Source organism: Cupressus sempervirens, chromosome 3 (genome assembly GCF_028749045.1).
Source record: "Cupressus sempervirens isolate cs-2001-9-10 chromosome 3, ASM2874904v1, whole genome shotgun sequence".
NCBI lineage: Eukaryota > Viridiplantae > Streptophyta > Pinopsida > Cupressales > Cupressaceae > Cupressus > Cupressus sempervirens.
In genome coordinates, this window is record NC_143120.1 from 96,072,608 (window position 1) to 96,099,095 (window position 26,488).

Genomic DNA, 26,488 nt, shown 5'->3' on the forward strand with positions numbered 1-26,488 from the left:
TGGGGCTGCCATAGGTCACTTAGATTCAAATTTGTCCTCTCTCCTAGGAGTTGTCCAGTCATAAGCAGAAGTAGAAGGCTTCGAGTAGATGTCTCTAAGTTTTGTGCCTTCTTCGTAGCAACCTCTAGTATAACTGGGTCCAATGACTTAACCCAACCTCTAAGTGGCTCAAGTAGACCCTCAACAAAGAGCATGACTCTCCTCCTCTCTAATATGTTATAGACCATCACAGACAGTCTCTGGAACTCACTGATAAATGCCTCCAAACTAGCCATCTCACATAACTGAGCCAACTCCCTAAAATAAACCTCAAGGTCCTTCCTATCAAAGCACTCTATCAGCTTGTCAATGAACTCCTCAAATAATGTAATCTGATCATGGTGGAGGGATACCAACCCATGATACCACTTGTCATGCGCAACTCCATCAAGATGTAGGACTACAAATCTAATGGCGTCCTCCTCAGTCGTTGGACGCAAAGCAAGGTAGGTATCAAGCTTGTGAACCCAAGCTCTAGTAGTCACTCTACCACTCCCATCAAAATGTGCTAATATCATCTTACTAGTCATCTGCCATAGCTCAGTCTGCCTAGGCCACTATTTGTCACGAGAGGGCCTACCTCTAGAATGCTTGTGCTTCTGAGTCAAATACCTATCAAAGTTCAAATTATCCTTCAGGGCCTATGGTAGAGCATCACACTCAGCAAAATGAGAGACAACATCATCAACAAAAGGTGCAACCTCAGTCATGGTAGTGACTACATCTAACTCCAACCTCAGAAAGGTGGGTCATTGTTGTCTATTGGCTCCAATATAACCTGTCTTGTCCACCCTATCATCAATCCTAATTCGTTCCTCAGCCCTGTGTCTGTCACTAGTCCTGGACCCATCCTTGACTCGTGATCTATGAGAACCAACCAAACGATCATGAGCTCTCTCCCTGTTCCATCCCCGTGGAAGTGCTAAGTGTTACAGTGCGTCAAATAGTTGTTGTAGTACACCTATCATATGTTGTTGTCCAACAGCCAAATTCATGAATGTCTATGTCATGTCCCCTCTCTAGTCTAACTAGCAGAGTCATGAGAGTTGGCCTATTATTGGAGTCTCATAGGCTAGAAGTGGTGGATAGAGACTCATACTAGATACTCAATGACCAAAGTTGGTTCTATAGTCAGTTTGAGAGCCAATCGGGGTAGTTCCTTAATTTTAAGGATTTTCCTAAAATTTAGGAGGTTGTGGCGGTGATCAAATTTTGAGGCTCCTCGGGACCAGTATACAATTTCAGTTTCAGGGTGACAAGGTATATTCCCTAGTTTTTAGGAGCATCCCTAGTATCTAGTAGCATCCCTATTTTTTAGGGATGGGACTGCCTGTTGGCCCACATTGTTGGACATCAGTCACAAGCAGGTGACATGACTCGTTCACTGATTATTTGGTGGGTTTGGCTTTCCAATTGAAATAGGTTTTCCAGTTGAATAAAAGGAAATATTTTTAATGTTTCCTAAGTTTGCATTTAAATAAATTAAAATAAAGCTATTTATAAAGCTAATTGGAGTAATAAGGGGATTTTGGCTTCATCTGGTCAAGCAAGCCTATGTGTTATCGCTCGTTGGAAAGGTCTTGAATTATTATAAACTATTTTCATCATCCGGAGACCTTCGGGCACCTAGAGATATGTTATTTGAGGAAAGGGGTGTTTTTCCTATACATAAAGGTGTTTTAATTGGGAAGATGTCATTTTATAATAAAGGGAAAGGCATATTCTCCCTTTAGGGTTCGATTGGCTTTGAGAGGGAGATAAAAGGAGATGTTGGCTCATTCTTTCATTATCTTTTACATCTTCATTCTTGGTATTTGCGATTTTGCTCTAAGGAGCGATTCTAGAGGTCTGGGATGCAAACCCTAGAGCCAGGCTATTGGGACGCAAATCCCAATCAGTGGTTTCAGTAGCATTGTACAGTATTGTTTCAGCAGTTGACAAAAATTGTTAAGTTCAGCGTTGAGCGTGCTTGTGCATTGCACATTGGGGTCTTGTTTGGCACATTGGGGTCTTCTTGCTACCTTGGTGTGACTATAGCAATCGTACGGCTGCCTTTCAGTTAGCATGTGGTTTGTTGGTTGAATTACGTCAACCATCTCTGCCCTTTTGGTGCATGGCTGGTCCATTCTTGCAACTGGCGTCATCATTCTTTGTTTATAAACACCTTTGCTGGCATACTGATTACATATCTTGCCTAGTACAATTTGTAGCTATTCTAGTTGACTGAATATTATATTATTTGTTGTTGTTTCTAATTATTATTTTACTTATCTAGAAAATACAAAAAAAAAAAGATACAATCTTTTCGTCAACTTCTATCTAATTCTCTAAGACCACAAGGAAAGCACAAGAAAATCTATTATTTTAATTAAAATTTACAGAAGTTCAGTGAAGGATCCTTGTGGGATCTTTCAGTCTATATGGCCTCTCTACCAACCTCTACATTAGTACCTCAGAATCCGACACCAGCTGAACCAACCAGACTACCAACAGAACCAAACTATATCTCAGGCTCTCCTCTCGAACGAGAGGTATGTCCTCTACGAGTATGATGCATTCCCAGCAAAAATCTCCTATCATCATCCATGATACTGTAACCAAACTCTGAATCAAATGCTGAAAACAAACTCTAATCAAATGCACTAACCACTAATAATTGAGCTCGATTCCTGCAAGTTGGCAAGAAACTGCTCTAATAAGAAATGCTTGAAGGAAATGGCTGAGATAAAATGCTTGAAAAGACAACTGATAACCAATGCAATAAATTTGATCACAATACCAAATGAGTATAATTTGACATTTACAAATAAATAAACAATTCAAAGGGAACCTGTTATTTGCAAGAACTCATTCCCATATTTAGACACCAGACTGCATATTGAAATCTTCCCTCCTTAATGAATTCGCAGCCCTTACAATCTTGCAGCTTTCCTCAAAAACACAGTCTGATTTCCAATTGTAACTCTTACCAACTCCCAATGCGGATTGCAGATCAAAAACACCAGAAATGAGCCTCAAATAGGAAATCGCAGGCCTCATAATATGTAACAAGGGTCTTAGAATATGAATTGATAGCTTCCAAACACAAAATGCTACCCCAAACAAAGTCGCGGGAGTTCAATTCTAAATTGCAGGTATTAATTCGGGCCTGTCCAATGCAATTGCAGCAACCCCAATCATAGTTATCTCTGTATAATATTCAATCGTTGCCTGGAAGGGAAATGATCTTCCTCAAAATGCATAATGATTATCCTCAAGTGTAAATGCAGCTCTTCAAGAAAATCTTCAGCAAACAAACTTCTTCCAATTCAATCAGCACTCAATGAGAAACAATGCCCCCCTTAGGCAAAGTAAGTACAGTAAGGAGAATTGGCAAATTGTTATACAACAACAACAATTTGCAAGCAAACTTCAGAGCAATTCAAACCCTCAGCCAGATGTCAAAAAGCAAAAAATAATCAAGATGCCTTTCTCTCCAAATGAAAGCCATATTTATAATGCCTTTGTGGAACCTAACTTCTCCATTACACATTTCACATAGAAATTACTTTATAATATAAAGTCCAATTCCTTTATAATATAAAGCACATTAATAATTATAAGTGCATTTAAAATTTATAGCCTCATTATAACTGCAATAAATATGACTTTCCAAAATTATCTCTTTCGGAGCCCAACACTAAAATAACAAGCAACCACCATTGCCAACACTACCCTACCAAGAATAAAAACAGACCAAAAGTGACTTACTAAAATAGTAAGTCTAAAAATAGAAAATCTGCAACAAAGACCCCCAAAACCAATCGTCAACTCACAAGGGTCGCAATGATGAGTTGAAAAACCTTGACTCCAATAACCTGCTAATTTGGGGACATTACAGCCTCAAGGTTTCCAAGCTGCATAATCTAAGGCTAGAGTTTTCTGAATTGCCAGAGCCTTGGATATCTTCGGAGAAATTGCCACAGTTGGAGCTGAAGACATCAAAATTGTCATAAAGAGTCAATTGACAAGACTTGCTAGTCTAAGCCATTGCACTATTTTTGGCAAGTTCAGCATAATATCTGAGAAGTCTATTCTTTGCAACTGTTTCTAGATCATCTATTTTTACATATTCCAAAAACACACCTGATTCTTTTTCGTTGATGCGAAATTGTACTACCCCCAAGATGGTCCTACATCAAAATGTCTCTTTGAGCAAACCAGAAGACCATTTTTAACTAGGGTTGAAAGTATGCAAGGATGAACTGAATGAGAAAGAACTCAAATCAACTGGGTTCTCTTTGTGTCCAGTCCAATTAACATCAATGTATTTACTCCTGGCTGTGTAGCAATGTGAAACCATACAAGTTATGATCGCAAGAGAGTAACTGCAGGAGGAGAAAATAAATGAGTCTTCTAATTTTAGTTTTAACCCATCCACAATATTATGTTCCTGATTTTATTTAGAGATGTAGCATTTGCAATCCCGTTGACCAAATTTTGTCATTTGCAAGCATTACTGTTTCTTTCTTTCAATTAATTCTTATTCCTCCAATTGCATCCTCAAGATATTTAGTGATGGGCGCTCTGGCTATATCTTTACAAATTCGGTCATGGCTACAACTAAAACAGCAAAAGATGGCTAAAATAGAAAGAAATATTCTGGCAAAAAGACCAAAGCAAGGAAGAAAGAAAGGAAAACTTCTTGCATGAAAGACTGGGAAAAAAATCATACATCTGGATTCTGTATGCTCTCATGAATAATTTAGAATGTTAAATGACTTTCTTTTTATATCTCTTTACACAGATAAAGAGTTCTATTTCTAAGAGTTTTGGTGTCTGTGTGACTCTCTAAAATGTTTCACACAGCCTTGCATATAAAATCTCAGCAAACATAGATGATCTGTTCATATGCAAGGCTGTGTGCCACATTTGGGGTGTAGCACAGCCTAAACAAACAGAGAACAAACAGAACATTACTTCTACATTTCACACTAGGTTCCCTGCAGAGGAAAACATGAGAAACATTTCCACTCAAAGGACAGATAGTGAACAATTTGCAACCACAGGTTGGCACTAAATAAAAAACAGGTTTTAAGTTCCAAGGCTGATAATAATTGCCTGCAGGCCCCTGATTGCCACAGCATCCACTGAAGATTACATTTCCAGAAATAAGATGAAAGCAGTCCTAAAAAGTAAGCTTGCAATTTACAGAGCCTCTTTAGAATTATAGTATTCATTAGGTTATTAATATTACCAAAGAAAGCCATTCAGTTACATGGGAAAAAGGTTGTTTGAAAAAATAACTTACTTTTAGCTTCAATAAACTTTTACAGGAAAATTATTTTTGACTAAAGTATGATTCCTTGTGCAATTCAAACATTCTTACTCTAGAAATCACAGCAGTGCCTGAATAGCCAAGCTTGGATACACTGCAAGTCCAGAAACTATTTTCATATCCATCAAGAAGACCTTGCTTAATCTGTTGTACATCTTTTTCCTGGATATTAAATAAAATTCAACATTTCCATCAGTATTCAAGATGAAAATTTAGGGTACTGGTTCAGCCAATGCTGCTGCACAAATCCCAAAAATGAAATAAACAGAAATCCAATCAACTCTAAAAGTAGAATTGGAGAGTCCAGGACCCTACAAGTATTGATGACTAAGAAATACATAATTACTTCACATTAAAAGTAGTCAATTTTAACTACTGCCAATAGGAGCTACTAACCTGCAATTTGGTCTCTTGCAAACACAAGATATCAAAATTCTCTCTCTCTGCAAGCTGCAAAAATTTATTTTCCTCCTTCCGTTTCAGTAAGGCCCTCAAACCATTCACATTCCAAGAAATTAACCGTACCATGCTTGTATTCTCTACTGGAGGTCTGGGTCGCATGCTACTTGGGTTATAAGCAATCCATCCAGGCTGCACCTTCTTGTGGACAAGATTTTTCCATGGTTCGTCAATATTGATCTTTAACTCATCTTCAGCAGGAGCAACACTACCTTTCCTCTCTGAATTGTTTACACTCTTCATAACTTTCCTTTTCTTCTGAGCTGATCCCTTGTCAGTTTCTGATTGCAGGTGAGTGTTAACTTCTTCATTGCAACCCTCAATTGACTCAAACGTGTGTCCTTCACAATCCTCGCTTGCATTTTTCATCAGAGATCTTTGAAGAGTCATTTTTTTCTTAGGAATACTTGGTTGAGAAATTATATCAACAGATTTCTTGCTACTGCTAGATTCCTTCTTGCGATTTCTTGAATTCTTACCAGTAGCATGTAAATTGGCATCATTTCCTTCCACACATGGAGCTAAAACCTGAGAAGCCTTTAATGAAGAAATGGGAAGACTTTCAACCTGACCTTTCTTTCCTTGATTTCTTACTTCATCTATTATCATTTCTGATAAGCTGTTTTCTGCATCCTTTGAAATGCCAGTCTTGCAATTTTGATCTGAAAAGGTTGAAACAGTGACAAATGTTTATGATCAGGCCTCGTATAAAATCTTCATAATGTGCAAAAATAACCTCATATTGCATGCAGATTCAGCTGAATATAAATAAACAAAGTTTATTAGTGCAACAAATGTCACCGAAAGTCAGAATAGGATTCTTTTTTCACAATGCTGTAAAAGTGTGTGTGTTTTTAACTTAGTTAATTTAAAACAGGAAAAGCGTAGCAAATTAAAAAGACAATGGACTATTTATAAAATGGCAAAAAATCTTATATTTTAATAATCATGTCTAACATAGCATCCAGACATCAAAATAGGCATATTGATGTAAGTTTATAACATTTATCTAATATCAAAATTATAATAACCACGATTACAATGGTTTTAACTGCATAGATGTAAAAATCGCCTGAGGAGATTAATCGCCTAGGCCTGAAAAAGTTTAATCGGGAAAAATCGGGAAAAATCGGGAAAAAATCGGGGAAAAAATCGGGAACTAAAAAACCACTAAATTTTAATAAAAAAATGCGATTTTTTTACAGAATTCAATGTTTTTTTGCATCTAATGACTTAATTACTAACAATACATAAGAAACAATCATGTTTAGATATATATCAATGCAAAAAGAGTTATTAATTGGTAAATTACTAACAAGTAAGTAGTGACAAGTTGTAAATTACTAACAACTAACAAGTTCACAACACATGAGAAGTATTCTCATAAATAAAGTGTCAAATGTAAAGAGTTCAAATAAGCACATCAACATGACTACAAATAAGTACAAATGTCAAATACAGGACTACATCTTCCTCTTCCCAGTCACTTTACTAGCGAGTGCGGGAGAGGGTAAAGCTCTAGAACTAGAACCCCGCAGGGTTTGTGCCCGTGTCTGTGTCTGTGCCAATGCAGGAGATGGTGTAGCTATAGAACTAGATGTCGGTATCTCCACATTCGCTGCGCGCAAGATGTCAAGGTCCTCTGCAGTAAGCTCAATGTCATCATCCTCATCATCGCCCTCCTCGATGTCATCCAAATCGATGTCATATCCAGTTCCACCCCCTTCCTCCTTCGCAGCCTCCTCCGCGGCCTCCCTCTCCAAATTGGAGATGTCCTCCTGTGTAAAAAAGGGAGCCTGCTCTTGTGCCGTCCAATCATAATAAGGATCTATCTCATCCAAATCGATTGGCCTAGGCGGATCTTGTTGCGCCTTTTTCATGCGCAATTTAAGATTATATTGCACATAGACCATGTCATTCATCCTCTTTTGGGACAACCTGTTTCTCTTTTTTGTGTGGATGGCCTCAAACAAACTCCAGTTGCGCTCACAATGTGATGCGCTACAAGGCTGTGATAGGATTCTGAGAGCAAATTTTGCAAGATTTGGAGTGCTTGCACCCCAAGTGGTCCACCAAGCCACTGCATCACAAAAATTGTACAAGTTAGAAAATACTAATAGACAACAAAAAATGAAACATAAATATTAATTTAGCATTTGAGATTCAGAAGTTTGCAAATGTATTACCTGGGGTTTGTGTAAGCCTTGCTCTCTTGCAGAGAGAAGTGGAGAACACCTTGCCTCCTGCTGAAGTGAAGATCTCCTGCTCAGCGATGATTTTATCTCTTGTTTCCTCGCTGGTTACCATCTTTTCGACGCACTCACTTAGGCCTCTGATGACCTCTCCATCAGGATCTGCATATGTACCATCAGCCCTAAAACCAAAAACCAAAAACAAATAAGTCTTCCAATTTTAGTACACACCCAACACCCTACGAAAGCAAAATGAACTCAAGTCTTTGTTAACTTAAATTTGAGTAAGAATGAGCTTACAGTATACCTAAAACGTGGGTTGAGGAAATATCCTGCTGCATGAATGGGTTGGTGAAGCTGATTATTCCACCTTCTATCAATGATCTGCCAAATGGGTTCATATTTGATGCTTTCCCCCTTGTAGTAATTTTTGACAGATTCTTTGGCCTTGTCCATGGCCTCATATAGTTCACCCATTGGCGTTTGGTCTCCATCAACCAAACGCAAAACTCCGACTAAAGGCTCAGACACCTGCAATATAAATTTGAAATTAGTTGACAAGTTACAAAATTATTATTTACTTGAGTTACAAACTTAGTATGTTATAAAGTTGTAAAGTGCAAACTAAAACTTAAAGTTTTGTAGTTACCTTTACTATTTCATCAGCCTTATCTTCAAAATATTTATCAAACACAATCCGCACAACATTCTCTCCTTCACTCTTCTTTGAAAATGTGGAAGCAAGCCATTTTTTGGAAACAAACATTTGCTTCAAAGAAGCCAAATTATCGAGAATGCTTTGCAATGTCAAAAAAATCGTTGCAAACCTTGTGACGGCAGGCCTGACAATTTCTTTGCCATCAGTGTGCTCTCTCATCAGGCTAAGGACCCATGGGTGATTGTATATGTATTTTGTCACCCGCCTTGCATCCTCCACAATTGGAGTGACCCACTCAAGTTTGCCCATGTCCTCCAAAAGAAGGTCAAGGACATGTGCTGCACACGGGGTCCAAGAGAGAGTGGGGTGCCTCTGCTGTAGGAGTTTTCCTGCCAATTGTAAAAGCAAATACTAATTAGTTTCCAACTTTTCAAATATATCAAACTATTAAAAATTCTTGTTGTGAAATTCACAATGCACATGCAACATAAAATTACGGTTTACCTGCTGATACATATGCAGCAGCATTGTCTGTGATGATTTGCACCACATTTTCAATGCCAATCTCTAAGACCATATTCTCCAACATCAATGCTAATGTCTGAGCATTTTTTACCTTGTTGGAGGCATCGATTGATTTCAGGAACACCACATTATCATTACAGCAGGCCAAAAAATTAATTATGGTCCTGCTCTTCCCATCCGTCCACCCGTCAGAAAGAATGGTGCAACCAAATTTTGTCCATTCTTGTTTCTGTTCCTCAACAAATGCTTTGGCCCTCTCAACAGCATTTCCAATAAGCCTACAAAAAAAAAATTTAGTTATGTCTTAGATTCTTAGTAATTTAAAATTGATTTAGACTTTAGTAATCAACATTCTAATTTCTAGATAAATTAATTAAAATTTAGAACTAAGTAAAAAGTTAAAAATTAAAAGGAAATCGAGTGTAATAAAATTATTCGCTTACCTGCCACCCAACACAAAACGAGAAGGGGACTTGTACCCCTTTCCTGCAACTGTCAACCCTGTGGCCAAAGCCTCCCAATAGGGACTGTCAACAACACTAATAGGAAGGTTGTTGAAAACCCAGAAATCTGCTAGTGCATTGTCCAACTGGTCATGGACCTCCTTATTCCATCTAGTGGCCTCTAATGAAGGTTGTGCACCAGGTGTGTGCCTCGTCACAAAATAGCTCCCTATCCCAGAAGCACCTGCTGATCCTGATGGTGCGGAAGTGCTAGGAGGTGTAGGAGTGGGAGTGGGAGTGGAACTCGTGAAAGAAAAAACACCCTGTTTGTGGACACGCGGCCCACGATAAGAGCCAGCCATGCTCTCAATGGCTGCCTCCTCCTCCTGAACATCAACGAAACTGCCCTGGGTCTCTGCTATGGCTGCCCTGACATGCAATTTATTCCGCTCTCTTTGCAATTTTTTTTGCTCTCCAGCTGCGAGCAAGGCATTTGCAAACCTTTTTATTTCTTCTGTTGTATTCTCACAAGGATTTGTATCATGTTTTGAGATCCCTGCGATGTGATATTTGAACCGGTAAATGCCCCCGGATATTACTTTTTCACATCGAATGCAAATCACTTTGGTTGGTTCATCAGGTGCTTCATAGGCATATTTCCATGCTTGATCTCTCGCATTCTTTGGCCTGGTGCCAATGTAGCCTGAGGGGCATGGAGTCAATGGCCATTTGTCTGCCATTTAAAACTGCTGCGGGCTGCCTACACATACAAATTTTTAAAAAAAACTATAAATAAATTATAACAAGATCAAAATTAACAGTTAAACAAAGAATTCAAGCAACATTCCAATAACAGCACCAATAAATTGAAATCCAAATAACATTCAAACAAACTAGCTGCTAGGGTTTCAAATTTTTTTAGAAAGGGCAAATTTTTAGCATAAATTCGATCTAGAATGGAAAAAAATGCAAATGAATGCATTTAATCTTGCTTACATTCATCAAATGCATTCCTAACTAATTAGGAATGTATTTTTATCCATTTACATGCAAGAAAAAAAAATACAATCTCTTGCAAAAACAAAAAACAAAGATTCAAATCACTTACCTAGTAACGAAGAAATCGAATCAAAAGGCCTCCAAATGCACTTGATTCTACCTATTTCTTGCCAAGAACTCCTTCTCTATCCTCTCCTCTCCAAAACACCCTAAGCAATGTAAAAACATAATGAAAAAAACGAGTTTTTTCGTCACTTTATGTGACTGCCGGGTGTGAGTGATTTTTTGCAAAAAAATCGCGATTTTTAGGCGATTTTTTAGGCGATTAATCTGCGATTTTTTGGAAAAAATCTGCAAAAAAAAATCGCGATTTTTGGGGCGACTAAATCGCCGGCCCCAAAAAATCGCGATTTTATCTCGTATCGCCGATTAATCGGCGATACTCACATCTATGGTTTTAAGCATGTCAAAACATTTAAAAACATAATACCGTTGAAGTTTCTAACACCAATCCTATAAAGTCAAAAACTGTTAGGAAATATTTTCAACTCCAAAACCCACCATATTTTTATCAATAAACTACATTTTTTTATGTTGACAAAACATACTTGTTTAATTATACTGAACATTTTTAGCAAAAGCACAGATTTGACCACTATCTTGTTTTTCACAGGAAAACTCCTGGTTAATAATTATTTGGATTCTTTTGCCAAGTAATTTTGCTATGGCATAAGCAAATAAAAAAGTGAAAATATTCAAAAGCTACCTGCACTCTTATTTTGTGAAAAACTTTTCAATGCCAGTCTGAGTTCCTTCTTACGGCCAGTTGGTGACTTTCCCAGTTTCCTGAAGATCAAAGCAGAAATAGTTACATACTTTGATATATGCAAATATTAATAAAATACTTGCAGTTAATTTACTTTTCCTTCACAGCATTACTTAAAAACATGTTTAAGCTCCTTTCACCGCAACTGTCACTACAGCAAATGTAAAACATTTCCCACAAAATCATCAGAAGTTTACAAATGGCATAGTGGCGGCAAAGTATTTAGTCATACAAATTAAAACCAATTCAATCCAATGCTCAAGATCGCTATTAATTTAATGCATAATACAAAAACAGCATTCCAAGGGACAACCCTGAAAAGAATCACAGGTACTCGACCTGGTATTTTACCTCATTAAACCTCGAAGCTCTGCCACAGTCAATTTCATCAGTCTATCATCATCCTTCAAGGAATCTAAGTCATTCTCAAAGTCAACTACATCTGTTGTCATTTGATCTTCTTGAGATGATTTCTTTGAGTCCTGCACAAGTATTTATATATATTTAAGAAACGTACAAAACAATCTATAATATCCCAAAGACATCTACGCCACAGTGAATCTTAAAAATAAGAAGGAAAAGAATGATTTTCGTAGCTGCTCACTTGGCATTCAGCAATACTTTGAATCACAGATATCTTTTCTTTGAATTCATGCTTCCCATCACTATCAATATTAACATGTGTAGATTGTCCAGTCACTTCACTGCAAAATTTTGCATGGTTATCAAATGAAAAACTTGGTGCTTCAGTTGACATCCCAATGGTTCTGAATGAATTTGAAATCCAAAGAACCCTTGAGGATAACCTGCAAACTCAACAAAGAGAATAAAAATCCTGAGAACAAATAACCATATATCACTAAATGGGGGAAGAATACGAATCTTCTATTTGTTAGTCAAAATCCAGCAGTGTAATAGATTAATCATATGTATTCATCACAACATAAAATCATGTAAAAAGCAGTTAATATTTTTCCATACAGATTGTCTTCAAAGCTATTGCAATTATCATTTTATAACAGAATGATTACTCTAAATGCATTGTTTTATTTGTGCATTTTGCACTATGGGGATACAATAGGTTCAACGAATGATGTCTGAACAGTAACTCACAGATCCCGCCATCAATATATGCAGGAACAGTACAGAACATTTGATAGCAGTCATGATATAAAATAAGCATGGCGATTCCACTTGTCAGAAAAATCAAAGCATTCAACATGGATTTGGTTTTCCATTCACTTGTAAGCTAGCAATATGGGTGAGTCTCATTGGAAGCATGCCCAGGAGAACTTTGAAAAGGTTTTCCTTGCATCATAATCCACTCTTTTTGGGACACTCGTCATTCATTGTTATGGTCCATGGATACCTTAATGTATAAGTGTTTCTTACAAACTTGTAAGTGTTTGTAATTTTTTGTACAAGATAAGTTTGTCCTTGACCAAGATGTAGAACACAATTCTTCCACTGAGTGTGGCCAGGCAGGGAAGGGGCGGGGGTGGGGGGGTGAATCAGTAGAAGAAATAACTTTTGATCCCTTATCAATTTAAAATTTCAATGAACTTTATCAAACTTCAGTCTCAAAACTGAAATGATTAGAAACTGAAAACAGAAACACCACACAATAAAGACAATGCACAAAAGATACAAAACCTAGCATGGGGAAAACCACAGTCAGAAAATGCTGCTAGGATCTACTATCTTGATCCAACCTCACAGTTGAAATGTTTACAAAGCTTTTAGGGCACCAACCCCAAGGAATCACTAAATTCCTAATAAGGGCACTGACTCTTCAAAACCACAATTCAAAGATCTGAGCACCAACTCAGAAAGTCAAAATTACAAGTTACAACTGATTTTAATCTCTAAAATTTCTGTTTAGAACATTTGGAACATGTAAAAAATGCAAACATAACCTAAATATAAACAATCTTTCAGATATCTTGTATAAAAGTGAGCTGTAAGAACCTCTATGCAAGCTGAGTGCAAACTGAATGAATGATCAATATACATCTGCAAGTATAATTTGAATACCTCTCGCTGTCATAAACTTCTAGCAGCAATCTTTGAAAGACTTGTCTACAAAATTTTAAACCAGACTTGTAAGAAGAAGAAAAATAATGCACTGTTATACCTGATCATTTTAGCATGTTAGCATATATTCATACATCAATGTTGCCATATGAGCACCTTCATATATATATTAGTGATCAACATGGTATGTTGATGCATGATATAGTCATGTAGATTTGCACGTATGTGTATGTCCACATATGTATGTATGTATATGCATGTGTACATGTATATGAATATGTGTGCATGTATCTATGCATGTGCACAGTCATATATGTGTATATGTGTATGTATGCGAGAATGCATGTACATAGGTTTGTAGATGCATAGGTATATGTGTGCATGTATGGATGCTCATGTATGTAGTGATGTATCATGAATGAGCGTGCCATGGAAACGTGTTTAAGAGTGTAGATGCAATGATGAGCTAACTACTATGCAAGAATTATATGTACATGACAAGGTATGTTTTATTTCTTTGCCTCATTATATACATGTTATGTCCTTTGATTTAAAATTAAGGGATATCACATACAAGTTGTTGTCTTGATAATTGATGATCTTTGTGAGTGCTACTTGATAGAACCATTGTATATTAGATTATTCAACTATAAAGATTACAATTATTGAATCACCAGATGATAAAGATTATATAGTATTGGTATTTTATAACACTTAATTGAATTTGTCTTCGATATCCTTCTTGACACCGCTTGGATACTTGGACACTTGACCGCTATTGCGCATTTACCCAAGTCATCTCTTGAGGTTTCGATGTAGCATTCCATGGCTAATGCAAATCATGTTATTATCTCTCAAACTATCGGTTTTTTTTATGGATGTACTCATTGCCCAATGCTTGGTCATTGGCCTTCTCTTACCTCAATCAGACCTTAATAAGTATGATACTAGAGCAAAGCCAATCCAATGCTTGGTATCTTCTCTACTGCTAAAAATTGAGTCTCAAACTGATCGTGTAACATACTATCTCTATGTTTCTATTTTCTCTATCTTGCAATTATATTAAAATTTATTATTATTCATTAATTTAGTTCTTATATTTTTATCTATTTATTATTAAACCTTATTTCAGAAAAGGGCAATACACATTTGAGTTGGGTAACCCCAGGTAGAGTTGGGAAGCCAAATGGCCAGTTGTCATTCAATGCTCCAAGGCTTGATGGATGTTGCAGAAGCATCTACAATGTAAGAGCAATCTTACATCATCCAAAAATAGACAAGAGGAAAATACGAAGGATAAAAGGAGAAAAACAAAAAAATAAAAAAAGGAGGAAAAAAAGTTTTTAAAAAAGAGAAGAAAATTCCATAAAAAGGGGCTATAAGGAATCTCAAAGAAATAGGGAATCCTAAAAAAATAGGAAAAAAGAAAAAGAGGATATTTTTAAAAATAAAAATAAAAAAATCATAAAGTTACGTAACTTATCATTCAATAAAAGTTTATAGGATCATAGTAGGTGTCATTTAATATTTTGCATCTTGCATTTAATATTTGTAGCAAGTATTTATAACTACTTTCTCAAAACTTTATCCCACATTGGTTGTAACTGTAATCTCTTGGGTGGTAAGTGCTTGCGTAAGCAAGGCATATGAGCATTTGTAAGGAGCTCTCTCTTCTTCAAGTTGTAATGATCTCAACTTGTAAGAGGTTGTAATGATCTCATCTTATAGGAGATTGCAATGATCTCATCTTATAGGAGATTGCAATGATCTCATCTTATAGAAGTTGCAATCATCTCATCTTTATGATCTCATCTTATAGAAGTTGCAATCATCTCATCTTCAAAAAGTTGTAACGATCACTTTCTAAAAAAGTTGTAAGGAATTCATCCTCAAGCATTTGGGAACATTGTAAGCATCATCAAGCATTGTCAATCTATGTTTTCTGAAGCATTTTTATTATCTCATTGTCTCTATGTTGTTATGTGTATGTGATGAGTTTGTAAGGGTAGTGTAGCCATTCATCAAGTTCTATCAAAGTATTTTATTGTGTTTGTAAAGGGAGTACCCTTCATTAGTGGTGTCAAAGCTAGAGATCTTGAATGTGTAGATAAATCGTCAAATGGGAGGCAATTTACACTAAGAAATTGGCTTGGATGAAATTTTTATGAGAGCGTTTAAGTGGTCCTCCAATAGAGAATGAAGTTGGGTAGTGTTGATGTGAATTATGATCCACCACAGCATACAGAATCAAATACTTAATACGCCAAGACAAAATATAAAGTTTTCGACTCTCTTGAAAAAGGATGCCAATATGCTAAACAATGTGTCTAAGTTATGTGATCAAAAGAGACAACCTCAAGGTTCCTTCTTAATCCTAGAGTTTCACTCAATTATAATGATGTCATATGTTGGTTATCACAAAGGGACTTACAACACTCAATTAATGGATATCAACTTAACTTTGACTTCTTCAATTACTTCCACCCAAATAACTTGTAGAGGAAACAAAAGCTATCTAATTCTAAGAATGTAAGGTAATGTTGATGATTGGATGAGCCTCTGAATAATTCTTGCTTCATTGGATCAACTAGGCAATGAGGGTAGTATCTTCTACAGATGCATGAATGATTTTCACATTTTCAATGCTCATCCAAATACCCTATGAAGGTACAATCTAAATGAAAATCTCTAATAAAAGATAGACACTTGCAATTTTGGCCCAAACTAACATTGCACTTATACTTACAATCAGTAAGTACCAAAAGATTTGGACACTAGCTTCACCATTCATAACCATTCAACAATATCTTTCATTTATCTACTTTCACTTCTACTTAACATCAAATGAAATCTAATCTAATAGAGGAATTGAAGAAACCATGCAACACTTCAAAGCAACATTTAATAATCCACCATGAAGACCAACAATGAATCATCGATTAGTTTGATAGAATTATCAACAAGTCTCATCTCCTACTCTACTACTCTTGATGTCTAATTCTTCTAATGTCTAACTGTTACAAATAAGAAGGCCTTGTCGTTTTATAATTGTTCAATTACAATGAAGGGCCAAGATCCATTCAAGATCAAGGGTCATGATAAATCCCTACAAACCCTAATTAGGGTTGCCTCCTTGTCAACCAATTGCATGAAGACACTACCCTATGGGCCAATAAGAAAATTACAATGCCTTTTGAGAACCAATGAGAAAATTGTACACTTGGCATAATATGATTGAAACATGTATAACTGGAATTTTCTGATTGGTAGACAATCCAACTCTTGAAAGGATGTCTCCTATTATGGCCAACATACCTATTTTAAGCCAATAAAATTAGATGATTTAATTCATTTTTTATCTCTTAAGGCCAACCTGATTGAGGATCAAATGCATGTCTTTTCTTTGTTTATTTATACCTCATTTAAATTACCTTCGTACCTTGATTGAACCACTTCCTTATAGGTTGATCTTGAACATGTGCTAGGAATATAGATTCCTAAATATGAAGTAGAGAGGAATTCAAACTCCTCAAGGACAAGCAGATTCCACCCTGCCTTAAGGAATTTCCTCTTGGTCTTCAATCATCTCCCTTTGTTGTTTTACAAACTTTATACACTATTGGCTCTTTTCCTTAGTGATATTTCCTTCATTATGCCTTTGCCTTTGTCTTCAATTGCCTTCTTTGGGGTAGTGGAAATCAGAGGTAGGACAAGAATTTTCTCTCCACATTTCAAACACTTCAATATTGATCATCCACCTTGGTTCTACCTCAAACTCGCAGCCTTTATATCAAAAAGAATTAGTTTCACCCTTAGGACGCCTTGCTAAAGCTAAACTTGAGCACGGAAATTTGGGTTAGAGAGAAATTTTGAATTACTCTAGGGCTGGCAAATTCCGCCATGCCCAGAGTGTAATGTTTTGTGCTACCGATGCGATAAAAAAAAAAAAATTATGTGGTGATAATGTCCATGTGTGAGCACTGGAGTGAAGTCTGTATGGGACGAGAGGGTACTAGGAGTATGTCGTATGATGGAGGAGTGGTGCAAGTAATGTACGGATGAATCCATACGGTGCAATTGGAGGTCCATATGGTAGCAATTGGAAGGGCACAGTACGGTGGAGTAAGTAGAAGTACGGTAGGGGAGGGTTGATGGTCGTACCTTGCACAAATAGGAGACCGTACGAGGGTAAGGAAAAGGCCGTATGGTGGCTTAATGAGAGCCGTACGGTGGTTGTAGGAGTACGGTGTGGGGGGGAAAGAGGAGGATGTATGGTGAGTGCTAGACGTCCATACGGTAGGCCGTACTTGGTGTGGATGAGCGACAGGAGTAATGTACGACAATGTGTATGGAGGGTGAAGGTCGTACATCCAAGGGAGAAGCAGTACGGAAATGACAAGAGGCCACACGGTTAGGTATCCGAACCCAATACAGAATACAATCTAGTTCATACACAAAACACAATAGATCTTGATAAAATCCACATAATAAGAGAGACTTGAATGCAAATAATAATTGCCGAAAGATGGTGCTCCGATTTGCCAGGTCCGAGCGAAGAATTACATGCAACAACGGAATAGGGTGAGGCATGAATCCCACAGAAACCGCAAGACCAAATAGGGAAGATCTTTCACTTCCGAAATGGCGAACAATTCAGAACTCCAACAGGAATTCGCAATACATAGAAATTAATTCCAAAAGCGTGCTTAAAGACAACCTACAAGCCATGCTTAAATACCTGTCAGGGACAACTTTTCGAGGGTGTACAAAGATAGCCAACGGCAACAACTACAGAAACAAAAATAAAAATGGGTCCGAGATATATTAAAATCAATCGGCCCATTACAATTGTTTGATTTATGATTTATTCTATAATGGGAACATCACAGTCCTCCCATCCCAAATTTTGCTTGTCCTCAAGTAAATGTAATGCCAGGTGCTAGAGAATGTGCTCGCCCTCCCATGTCACATCGTCCAATGGCAAGTGTTTCCAATGCACCAGATATTCCTTCACCGTGCGGTTCCATAGGGTCTTTTCATGTACTTCGATGATCTTGGCCAGTTCCAAAATGAGCTTTCCTTCTTCATTGAGTGGTGGAAGGTCGGTAGCAACTGTGGCGTTTTCCTCTATGGCTTTCTTCAAACAAGAAACATAGAAGACATTATGAATAGAGCTACCCTCCGGAAGTTCCAACTCATAGGCAACTTCCCCAATGCGTCGAGTTACACGATAGGGGCCATAGAATCGGGGTTTCAGTTTTTCTTTCCTTTCTCCTTCAATGAGGATTGTCGATAAGGCTAGAGCTAGAGATAGACCAAATCCCCTACTTTGAAACTCCTCTCCATTTTGTGTCTGTCGGCGTACATCGTCTATTGATTTTGTGCCCTCTGTAAATTGTCTTTCAAGCATCTTAAAATTTCCTATCCCTCTTGAAGCCAGTCCCTCGCCCTTGGTGCGCGGTTGTCACCCAAAACTATGTCGATGAAGAAAAGGAGTTCGTACCCATACAAAGCTTTGAATGGTGTCATTTTGATGGACATGTGGTACGTGGTATTGTAGCAATATTCCCCCAAATGGATCCATTTTACCCAAGCTCATTGTTGTGTCGAAACGTATTTCCGAAGGTAACCTTTGAGCCATTTGTTCACAATCTTCGTTTGTCCATCTGTCTATGGGTGGTAACTAGTACTTGGTGATAATTTTGTCCTTGCCATCCGAAATAGTTCTATCCAAAAGATATTGATGAATCACCCATCCCAATCACTAACAATGTCTCGAGGTAACCTATGCAGACAAAAGACTTCTCTAAAAAATAGCTCGGCAACTTGTGCAGCTTGAAATTTTGAGGGGATGGCAACGAAATGTGCATACTTTGTCAAACTGTCAACCACCACGAAAATAGAATCCTTCCCATTCACCTTAGGAAGCCCTGTAATGAAATCTATCGATATACTTTCCCACTTATGTTCCGGAATTGGCAAAGGTTGTAGCAGCCCAGCAGGCAGAGTATGTTCGGACTTGTTCTGTTGGCAGACCGTCCACTCTCTTACATACTGCAACATGTCCCCTTTAAGTCCTTTCCATAAAAACCTTTCCGAAAGACTTCTGTAAGTTTTGAGGAAACCCAGGTGTCCTGCTAGGGGTGAGTCGTGTACTTCCTTCAAGATTTTCTGCTTCAATTTGGATTCTGGCACCAAATATATCCAATTTTTATAGTAGATAATGTCATCCACCACTCTATACCGATCATCCTGGGTGTGGCCATCCATTGGCTCACAGGCAAATGTGGTTTTGGAGTATTCAACTAACAGATGTGGCTTCCAGTCAGCTGAAATCTGGTCTAGTGAGCAGATGGTGGGTTTTCGGGACAAGGCATCTGCAACCACATTGTTCTTCCCTTTCACATATTCAATGTCAAAATCAAAAGCTTGAACCTTGCTTACCCATTTTTGTTGCCTCTCATTCAAGTCTTGTTGCTCTAGAAAATATCTCAAACTGTTGTGATCCGTACAAACGACAAACTTGGCACCTACCAGATATTGTCGGAACTTGGTTAGTGCATGTACGATGGCCAACATTTCTTTGTCGTAGATGGAATATAGGCATTCTGTTGGCGTAAGCTTCCTGCTCTCATAAGCTATGGGGTGTCTATCTTGCATCAGTACTACTCCAATGCCTTCTCCGAACGCATCGCACTCCAAAATGAACGGTCGAGTGAAATTAGGTAATGCAAGTACGGGACAAGTGCTCATGGCCTCTTTCAACTTATCAAAGGTGAGTTGTGCCTTTTCATTCCACTGGAAAGACCCCTTCTTTGTCAAATCCATTAAGGGTGTGCTGACCTGAGAGAATCCTTTAACAAACCTCCAGTAATAACTGCACAATCCAAAAAATCTTCACAAATCCGTGAGTGATTTTGGGGGAGGCCAATCAAGGATAGCCTGAATCTTCTCTTGATGTACTTGAACTCTGTATTTACTGACAACATGCCCCAAGTACAATATTTCTATCATACCCAATTCACACTTGGAGTGTTTGGCGAACAAAGACTGTTCCTCCATGATACTTAGGACTTCATTCAGATGCTTCAGATGCTCCTCCCATGTCCTGCTATAAATAAAATCATCAAAAAATACCAATAAGTACTTACACAATTGTTTGTTGAAGATGTGATTCATGCATGATTGGAATGTAGCAGGTGCATTGGTCAATCCAAACAGCATGACCAGAAACTCATGATGTCTGTAGTGACAACGGAAGATCGTCTTCTCTACATCTTCCTCCCTCATGCGGATCTAATGGTATCCATAACAAAGATCTATTTTTGAAAAATAGACCATGCCATGCAATTCATCCAACAACTCATCTATCCTTGGAATGGGATATCTATTCTTTATTTTTTAATTCAACGCGCGGTAATCCACACACATGCGCATCGTCCCGTCCTTTTTGACCAATATGTAAAGACCCTTGCTCAAACTGATCACAATTTGTCCAAATTTGCTGCTTGTAATTTTGTCAAACAAATCACATGCAACCCTGTAACTTGCTAATTTGAATGCAGAAATGTTATACCAATGATATTCAACATATTTACTATTTGCAGAGAGTCCTATGATGTTGAGACAAGGTCTTTGATGCAATGCAGATTTCTCTTTTGTATTCTGAAATGTAATAGATGTAGTATCATGTTCTAAATGTGCAGCTACAGCTCATAGACATTATATCAAACAATTGACATACACCCTCCGATTTAACATTCAATGCTCAAAAACAACAAGTGATAACTTCCAACTAATGATATGGTATTAAAAATGCAATTGTCTAACAATGAAGCTAATGCCAATGCCAAGACTTTTGGCTTATGTTGTCGGTAAAATGTAGTGTAGCCGATTGGTAGAGTAGTATCCGAACGGGCGCATGATGCTTGAGTCACCCCTTCGGAAAGGTATATGTACATGTCCAAGATGGACTTTGGAATCATCAGATATAATTGATTGATCATTGTAGTCATTGTAATCAGATTGTAATCTGCAAGTGCATACATGAATAAAGTACCTGTTCTGAATTGAATCGTGTTATACATGTGTTGAGCTTTTTACCCTGTACGGTAACATTTGGCGTCGTTGCCAGGCGTACCTGGAACGAACAAATGATATAAAGATTAATGCCGAATTTGCCAAACAAAGATCGGAATAAGGTGAAAGATAAGAATGAACTAAGTACAGCAAAAGAAATTTTAATTTTAACACAGCAAGCAGAGCGCCGACAAAGACTTCAGTAGATTGCCAAGGGGCATTGAAGGGGTGAAGAGGCACAAACAGAGGGAGTGCACTCACCTAGTAGGCTGAGGAGTGTCGAGGAATTGCTAGAAGAAACTCGACAACGCTAGAGTTTGGTGGAGGAAACAAAGGAAGAATTTCTTAACTTGTATACGCCGAGGGGAGAGTGTTCGAATGGAAGGGAAGCAACTCGCACGGCTCGGAGTGCCGAGGGAGCACGAGCGTGGAGTGATCTCTTCGTTCCTGATACACCGGACGAACGAATACAAGCGGAGAATAGAACATCACTTGAAGACTTCTCACCAAACAATGCGGTTGTTGGAAACAAGGCTGTTATACAAAACAGCGCGGAAGTCCAGAACAGCGTGGGAGCACAGAACAGCGCGGGAGTTCAGAACAGCGTGGGAACACAGAACAGCGCGGGAGTCCAAAACAGCGCGGGAGCTCAGAACAGCACAGGTACACAAGTACCTCAGAATCAAAGGCAAGTAACAATGGCTGGCCCTAAAGAAAAGTTACCCAAGTTTCACGGTGATGGTTCAGCAGACCCTATTAGACATTGTAAAACATGTGAAACCATATGGATGGCAAATGGTGTGACAGATGAGGATGATTGGGTAAGACAATTTCCAGCGACCCTATGGGGTGTGGCGATAGATTGGTTTTCTGACACCAGTCCTCAAAAACTTAATACATGGGAGAATGTTAAAAAGAATTTATAGCAGAATTCATATTACTCCGAGATGATAATGAAATAGTGGCAAAAATCTATAGCACCAAACAAGGAAAGAATGAGACAGTCCGAACCTATGCCAGGCGACTGAAAGAATTGATCGAGAAAATGGAGAGTCAACCAGCGGATGAGTTGAAAAAACAGTGGTTCGTGGAGGGGCTACGGCTGGCTCTTAAAAAGAAAATGAAGATAGTACCACCGTCGTCATACACCGATGCGTATACTCGCGCTATGGATTTGGAAAGTGAACAGAAGACGAGTAAGAAGAAAAAGCATAAGTCCTCTAATTCAGATGATTCATCCTCAGAGAGTAGTAGTAGTGATGAGGAATCGAACAAGAAGGTTAAAGCGCTACAGAAAGACATGCTTCAGATGATGAAAGAATTCAAAATTTTGAAAAAAAATCCGGATACAGTAAAAGGAGAACTGTGGTGCACAGATTGCAAGGAGGACGGCCATACGAAGGGTTCATGCCAGAAGAAGCAGTTCTGTGACATTTGCCAGGTGGCAAGGCATTCTCTGAAAGAGTGCCCATTTAACTTGAAAGCAAAAGGACACTAGCAGGTGTTACTAACATAGGAAGCGTCGAACAATAGCAACAACGCAGGCAATGATGCAACTTCAAGTGGCTATCGAAATAATAAGTGGAAACAATAACAATAACAATAGAGGCTGGAGTAGAATACAATATGATGCGAGTGGACGGCCGATGATACAGTGTCGGGCATGTAATCTTTGGGGTCACTTCGTGAGGGACTGTACTACAAAGGAGACGCCGCAACTACTGTGCAGATGGTGTGGTCTAAGGGACCATGAAGATTCAAAATGTCCAAAGGCAGGCATAAATTTATTAAGTATTGAAACATGTGATGAGAACGTGTTGGCAATCACGCGGGAGCAGGCGAGGAAAGCAAAATATACGAATGTGGAAGAGGAAAAGGAGAGGTTACAAAAAGCCCGAACAAAGATAGAAAAGCAGATGAGAGCGGAGAAGTCACAAGTAAAAGACACTGCTGAAATTCCGAAAAGAAATTTGGCGGAACAAAACATGGTGAAACAGATAATGCAAACCGAAGTGCCAATTAAATTAAATGATCTTCTTCTCACCATGCCACAGTTGCGTACGGCTATCATAAATATGACACCGTCCCTAAGAGTGACAGAGGAAGCAAAGGATAGTAACGAAACAACCACGGCAGCAGCAATAGACCCGATGTTATTTGCACTTACGATAGGTAGACACCCAGCAGTGGTGGAGATGGGCCTTCTGGGTACGATGCTAACGGATACAATAGTAGATGGAGGATCGAGAGTGAATGTGATGCCGGAAGATATCTGGAAAAAACTTGGACAACCAACATTGTGGCCACCCACCTTTCAGTTACTTACAGCAGATCAACATGGGATAAAACCCTTGGGCACTCTGATGGCGCAGCCGGTAACAATTGGGACACAACCATTTTTATTGAATTTTCTAGTCATTCCATTAAAGAGAAGAGGGTACAACGCCACCCTGGGATGGGGGTGGCTGGTGCAAGCTAAAGTAAAGCATGATTGGAAAAGGAATACCCTGTCAATGGAGAAAGGAGGTAAGAGATTTATAATCGATTTGCATACACAGATGGTAGGAGAAGAAGCAGCGTCGTCGGACTCAGAGGGCGAAGGCGAGAATAACGACGAAGGGAAAAAAGGATGGAACCAGATGATGAAAGGGTATTGAGATTAGGAGGGTCAACTGATGACGACCTAGATTCAGTAAACGGATTGCTACATTGGCAAATGGAAGATTATGAGGTCTTTCCGAGCTGCAATATTTTGAGTATCAAGGAAGGAAAAGAAGGCCATGAGTTTCCAAAGGAGTACAGTGAACTGAAGGAGGGAGAAGCATAAGTGGATGAAACACCTGCCCATACGTTCAATAAAGATAAACCAATAAAGTATGAAGAGCCGACAGTGAAAGCAATGAACTTGGGTGATGAGGAAAATCCGAAGAACATTTTTGTAGGAGACGATTGGAAAACAGTATTAAAGGCAGCAGCATTCAGAATATTTATGGAGTACAAGGATGTTTTTGCTTGGACGTATAAGGACTTAAAAGTACCACCAGAGCTATGTGTCCATCGGATACCATTAATTGAAGGTACGATACCCGTACAGAAGCGGCCATACCGAAGGAATAAGAACTATGCAGCATGGGCCGCGGAAGTTGCACAAAACAAGTGGAAGGTATGGCGTCAGAAACATTTAAAATTAAACAGATTTCAACCTAGTCAGTTAGTACTAAAGTATAATGGACGAAATGAAATAAGGCCTGAAAAATTTAAAGTTAAATGGGTTGGACCGTACAAGATACGGGAAGTTGGGTATAATGGAGCAATTAAATTGTGGACATTGGACGGAAAAGAAATACCAGATGCCGTAAATGGATCAAAGTTGAAAATATATAGAGAAAGAAAGGATCCTTCGCCGACAGATAGCTGAACGAAGAAAAGATGTCTGTAAATAATGTATATACGTAGGAAGTGTATATTTTGAAACGAAGTTAGGATAGTTTAATTTATTAAAAACTAAAAAATAAAAATAAACATGATAAAAAGCTAAGCAAGCAAAGTGAGGAAATAAGAACAAAGTAAGAGTTTTGATGACTGTACGGCCCCCCTAGATGACCGTACGGCCTCAAACGGAGTTATGTTGGAAATAATAATAAAGCAAGCTTAAAATTTAACATGACCATACGGCCTAGATGCCCGTACGGACCCAAGACTTATGTGATGGGAAAAAATGATAATGAAGTAGAAGAAAGGACCGTACGGCCATAACCCGTATGGACTGATAATGAAGTAGAAGAAAGGACCATACAGCCCTATTCCGTATGGACTTGGAGAGCAGTGGAAACAAGCCGTACGGCCTTAAGAAGAGTTGAGAAGAAGTTTACATGACCGTACGGTCTCAAACAAGTAAAAGCAGATTTCACCATACGGATTGTGACCAGGAAGCAGGAGGAGCAAGCCGTACATAAGAGCTAAACAGGAAGCCGTACTAAGCAGGGAAAGTTACAGCTAAAGTCGTACCATCACCTAGGAGGCTGAATCCAATAAAGCCATACCATAGAAATTGCTCACAGGATTTGTAGAAGCCGTACAATATGGAAGCTGGCAAAATTTGTGAACAATAATTGCCATAACGATGTGACATTTATTCACAAAACGACAAAAGGGTAATAGTTATGCAGTCTGCAGGAAAGAGGAAGTGGAAGAGCTTAAAAAAAAAAAAAAAAAAACGACAGATTGAAACAGTTTGGAATGAGTAATGCATGATGCCAAAGGGAAGGGTAGACATAAGCAATTGCCAGAAAGAGTGTGGAATCGGAAGAAAATGACAAAAATAGTGTGTTTGATGCAGTTTTGTGTGGGTTTCAGAGTGTCAATTTGGTCCTGGCGGTGAGGGGTGCTGTCCCAGGACCCCGCGGGGGCGCTGCCCCTCGACCTCATTGGGGGCGTTGCCCCCTAGACCCCCAGTCGTTGTAGATATTAGTCATGGGAAGTGTGGCCAGTTGATGAGACCTAGAGCGGTTGCTGTAGGCATGAGTGTTTGTGTGTCAGAGGAGGCACTTGGAGTAGGTGTTGGGCAAGAGGCTGTCTTGGTGGATGCGTAGAGAGCTCAGGAGGAGCTGATCATCCAGTTGAAGGTAGTATGGCAACACTTGGCTCAGTGTAACCAGGAGTTGGAAACAGAGAAAGCAGCACGGGTGGCTATCAAGGTCAACTAAGGAGATAGTATTGTGTTAGTAGAGGCTACAGATGCAACATGGTTTGGAGACCAATTTGGTGCAGGCATGGGATGAATGTGAAAGTGATGCGACAGAAACAGATCTATCTTCTTGTAGTTAGTCAATTAATGTATTTTGTTGTTAATTTGTCTCAGATATTTTCTAATTGTCATCCGGAGACGACTTTTCTTTTGGGGGGCGATGATGTTGT

At 38.6% G+C, this 26,488-nt stretch overlaps 2 protein-coding genes across 2 annotated transcripts in view; both read right to left on the bottom strand.

Annotated features, from left to right (window-relative positions):
• ARP (apurinic endonuclease-redox protein) overlaps positions 1 to 26,488 on the bottom strand; it is a 250,176-nt gene that overhangs the window by 188,216 nt on the left and 35,472 nt on the right. Inside the window, exons 2-6 of the mRNA XM_089818478.1 lie at positions 12,063 to 12,264; positions 11,810 to 11,940; positions 11,399 to 11,478; positions 5,753 to 6,477; positions 5,408 to 5,518 (exon numbers count right to left, since the gene is read on the bottom strand). Coding sequence (XP_089674604.1) covers positions 5,408 to 5,518; positions 5,753 to 6,477; positions 11,399 to 11,478; positions 11,810 to 11,940; positions 12,063 to 12,264 — 1,249 coding nt within the window. The remainder of the gene's footprint in view (positions 1 to 5,407; positions 5,519 to 5,752; positions 6,478 to 11,398; positions 11,479 to 11,809; positions 11,941 to 12,062; positions 12,265 to 26,488) is intronic.
• On the bottom strand, positions 7,172 to 10,716 carry LOC149564954 (uncharacterized). Its single transcript, XM_089818477.1, has 6 exons — positions 9,634 to 10,716; positions 9,170 to 9,468; positions 8,657 to 9,054; positions 8,315 to 8,538; positions 8,002 to 8,189; positions 7,172 to 7,895 (listed from the first exon to the last, which is right to left on the bottom strand). The coding sequence occupies exons 1-6, from the start codon at positions 10,371 to 10,373 to the stop codon at positions 7,279 to 7,281; spliced, it is 2,466 nt and encodes an 821-aa protein (XP_089674603.1). The 5' UTR covers positions 10,374 to 10,716; the 3' UTR covers positions 7,172 to 7,278.

What these genes read in the sequence shown, in the direction of transcription:
- LOC149564954 (XM_089818477.1), bottom strand. Translation starts at nt 10,373, where the DNA reads ATGGCAGACAAATGGCCATTGACTCCATGCCCCTCAGGCTACATTGGC. An exon ending in TGCTGCATATGTATCAGCAG is followed by an intron (nt 9,055 to 9,169) that starts GTAAACCGTAAT and finishes TACAATTGGCAG; the next exon opens with GAAAACTCCTACAGCAGAGG. An exon ending in AAGGCTTACACAAACCCCAG is followed by an intron (nt 7,896 to 8,001) that starts GTAATACATTTG and finishes TTTGTGATGCAG; the next exon opens with TGGCTTGGTGGACCACTTGG.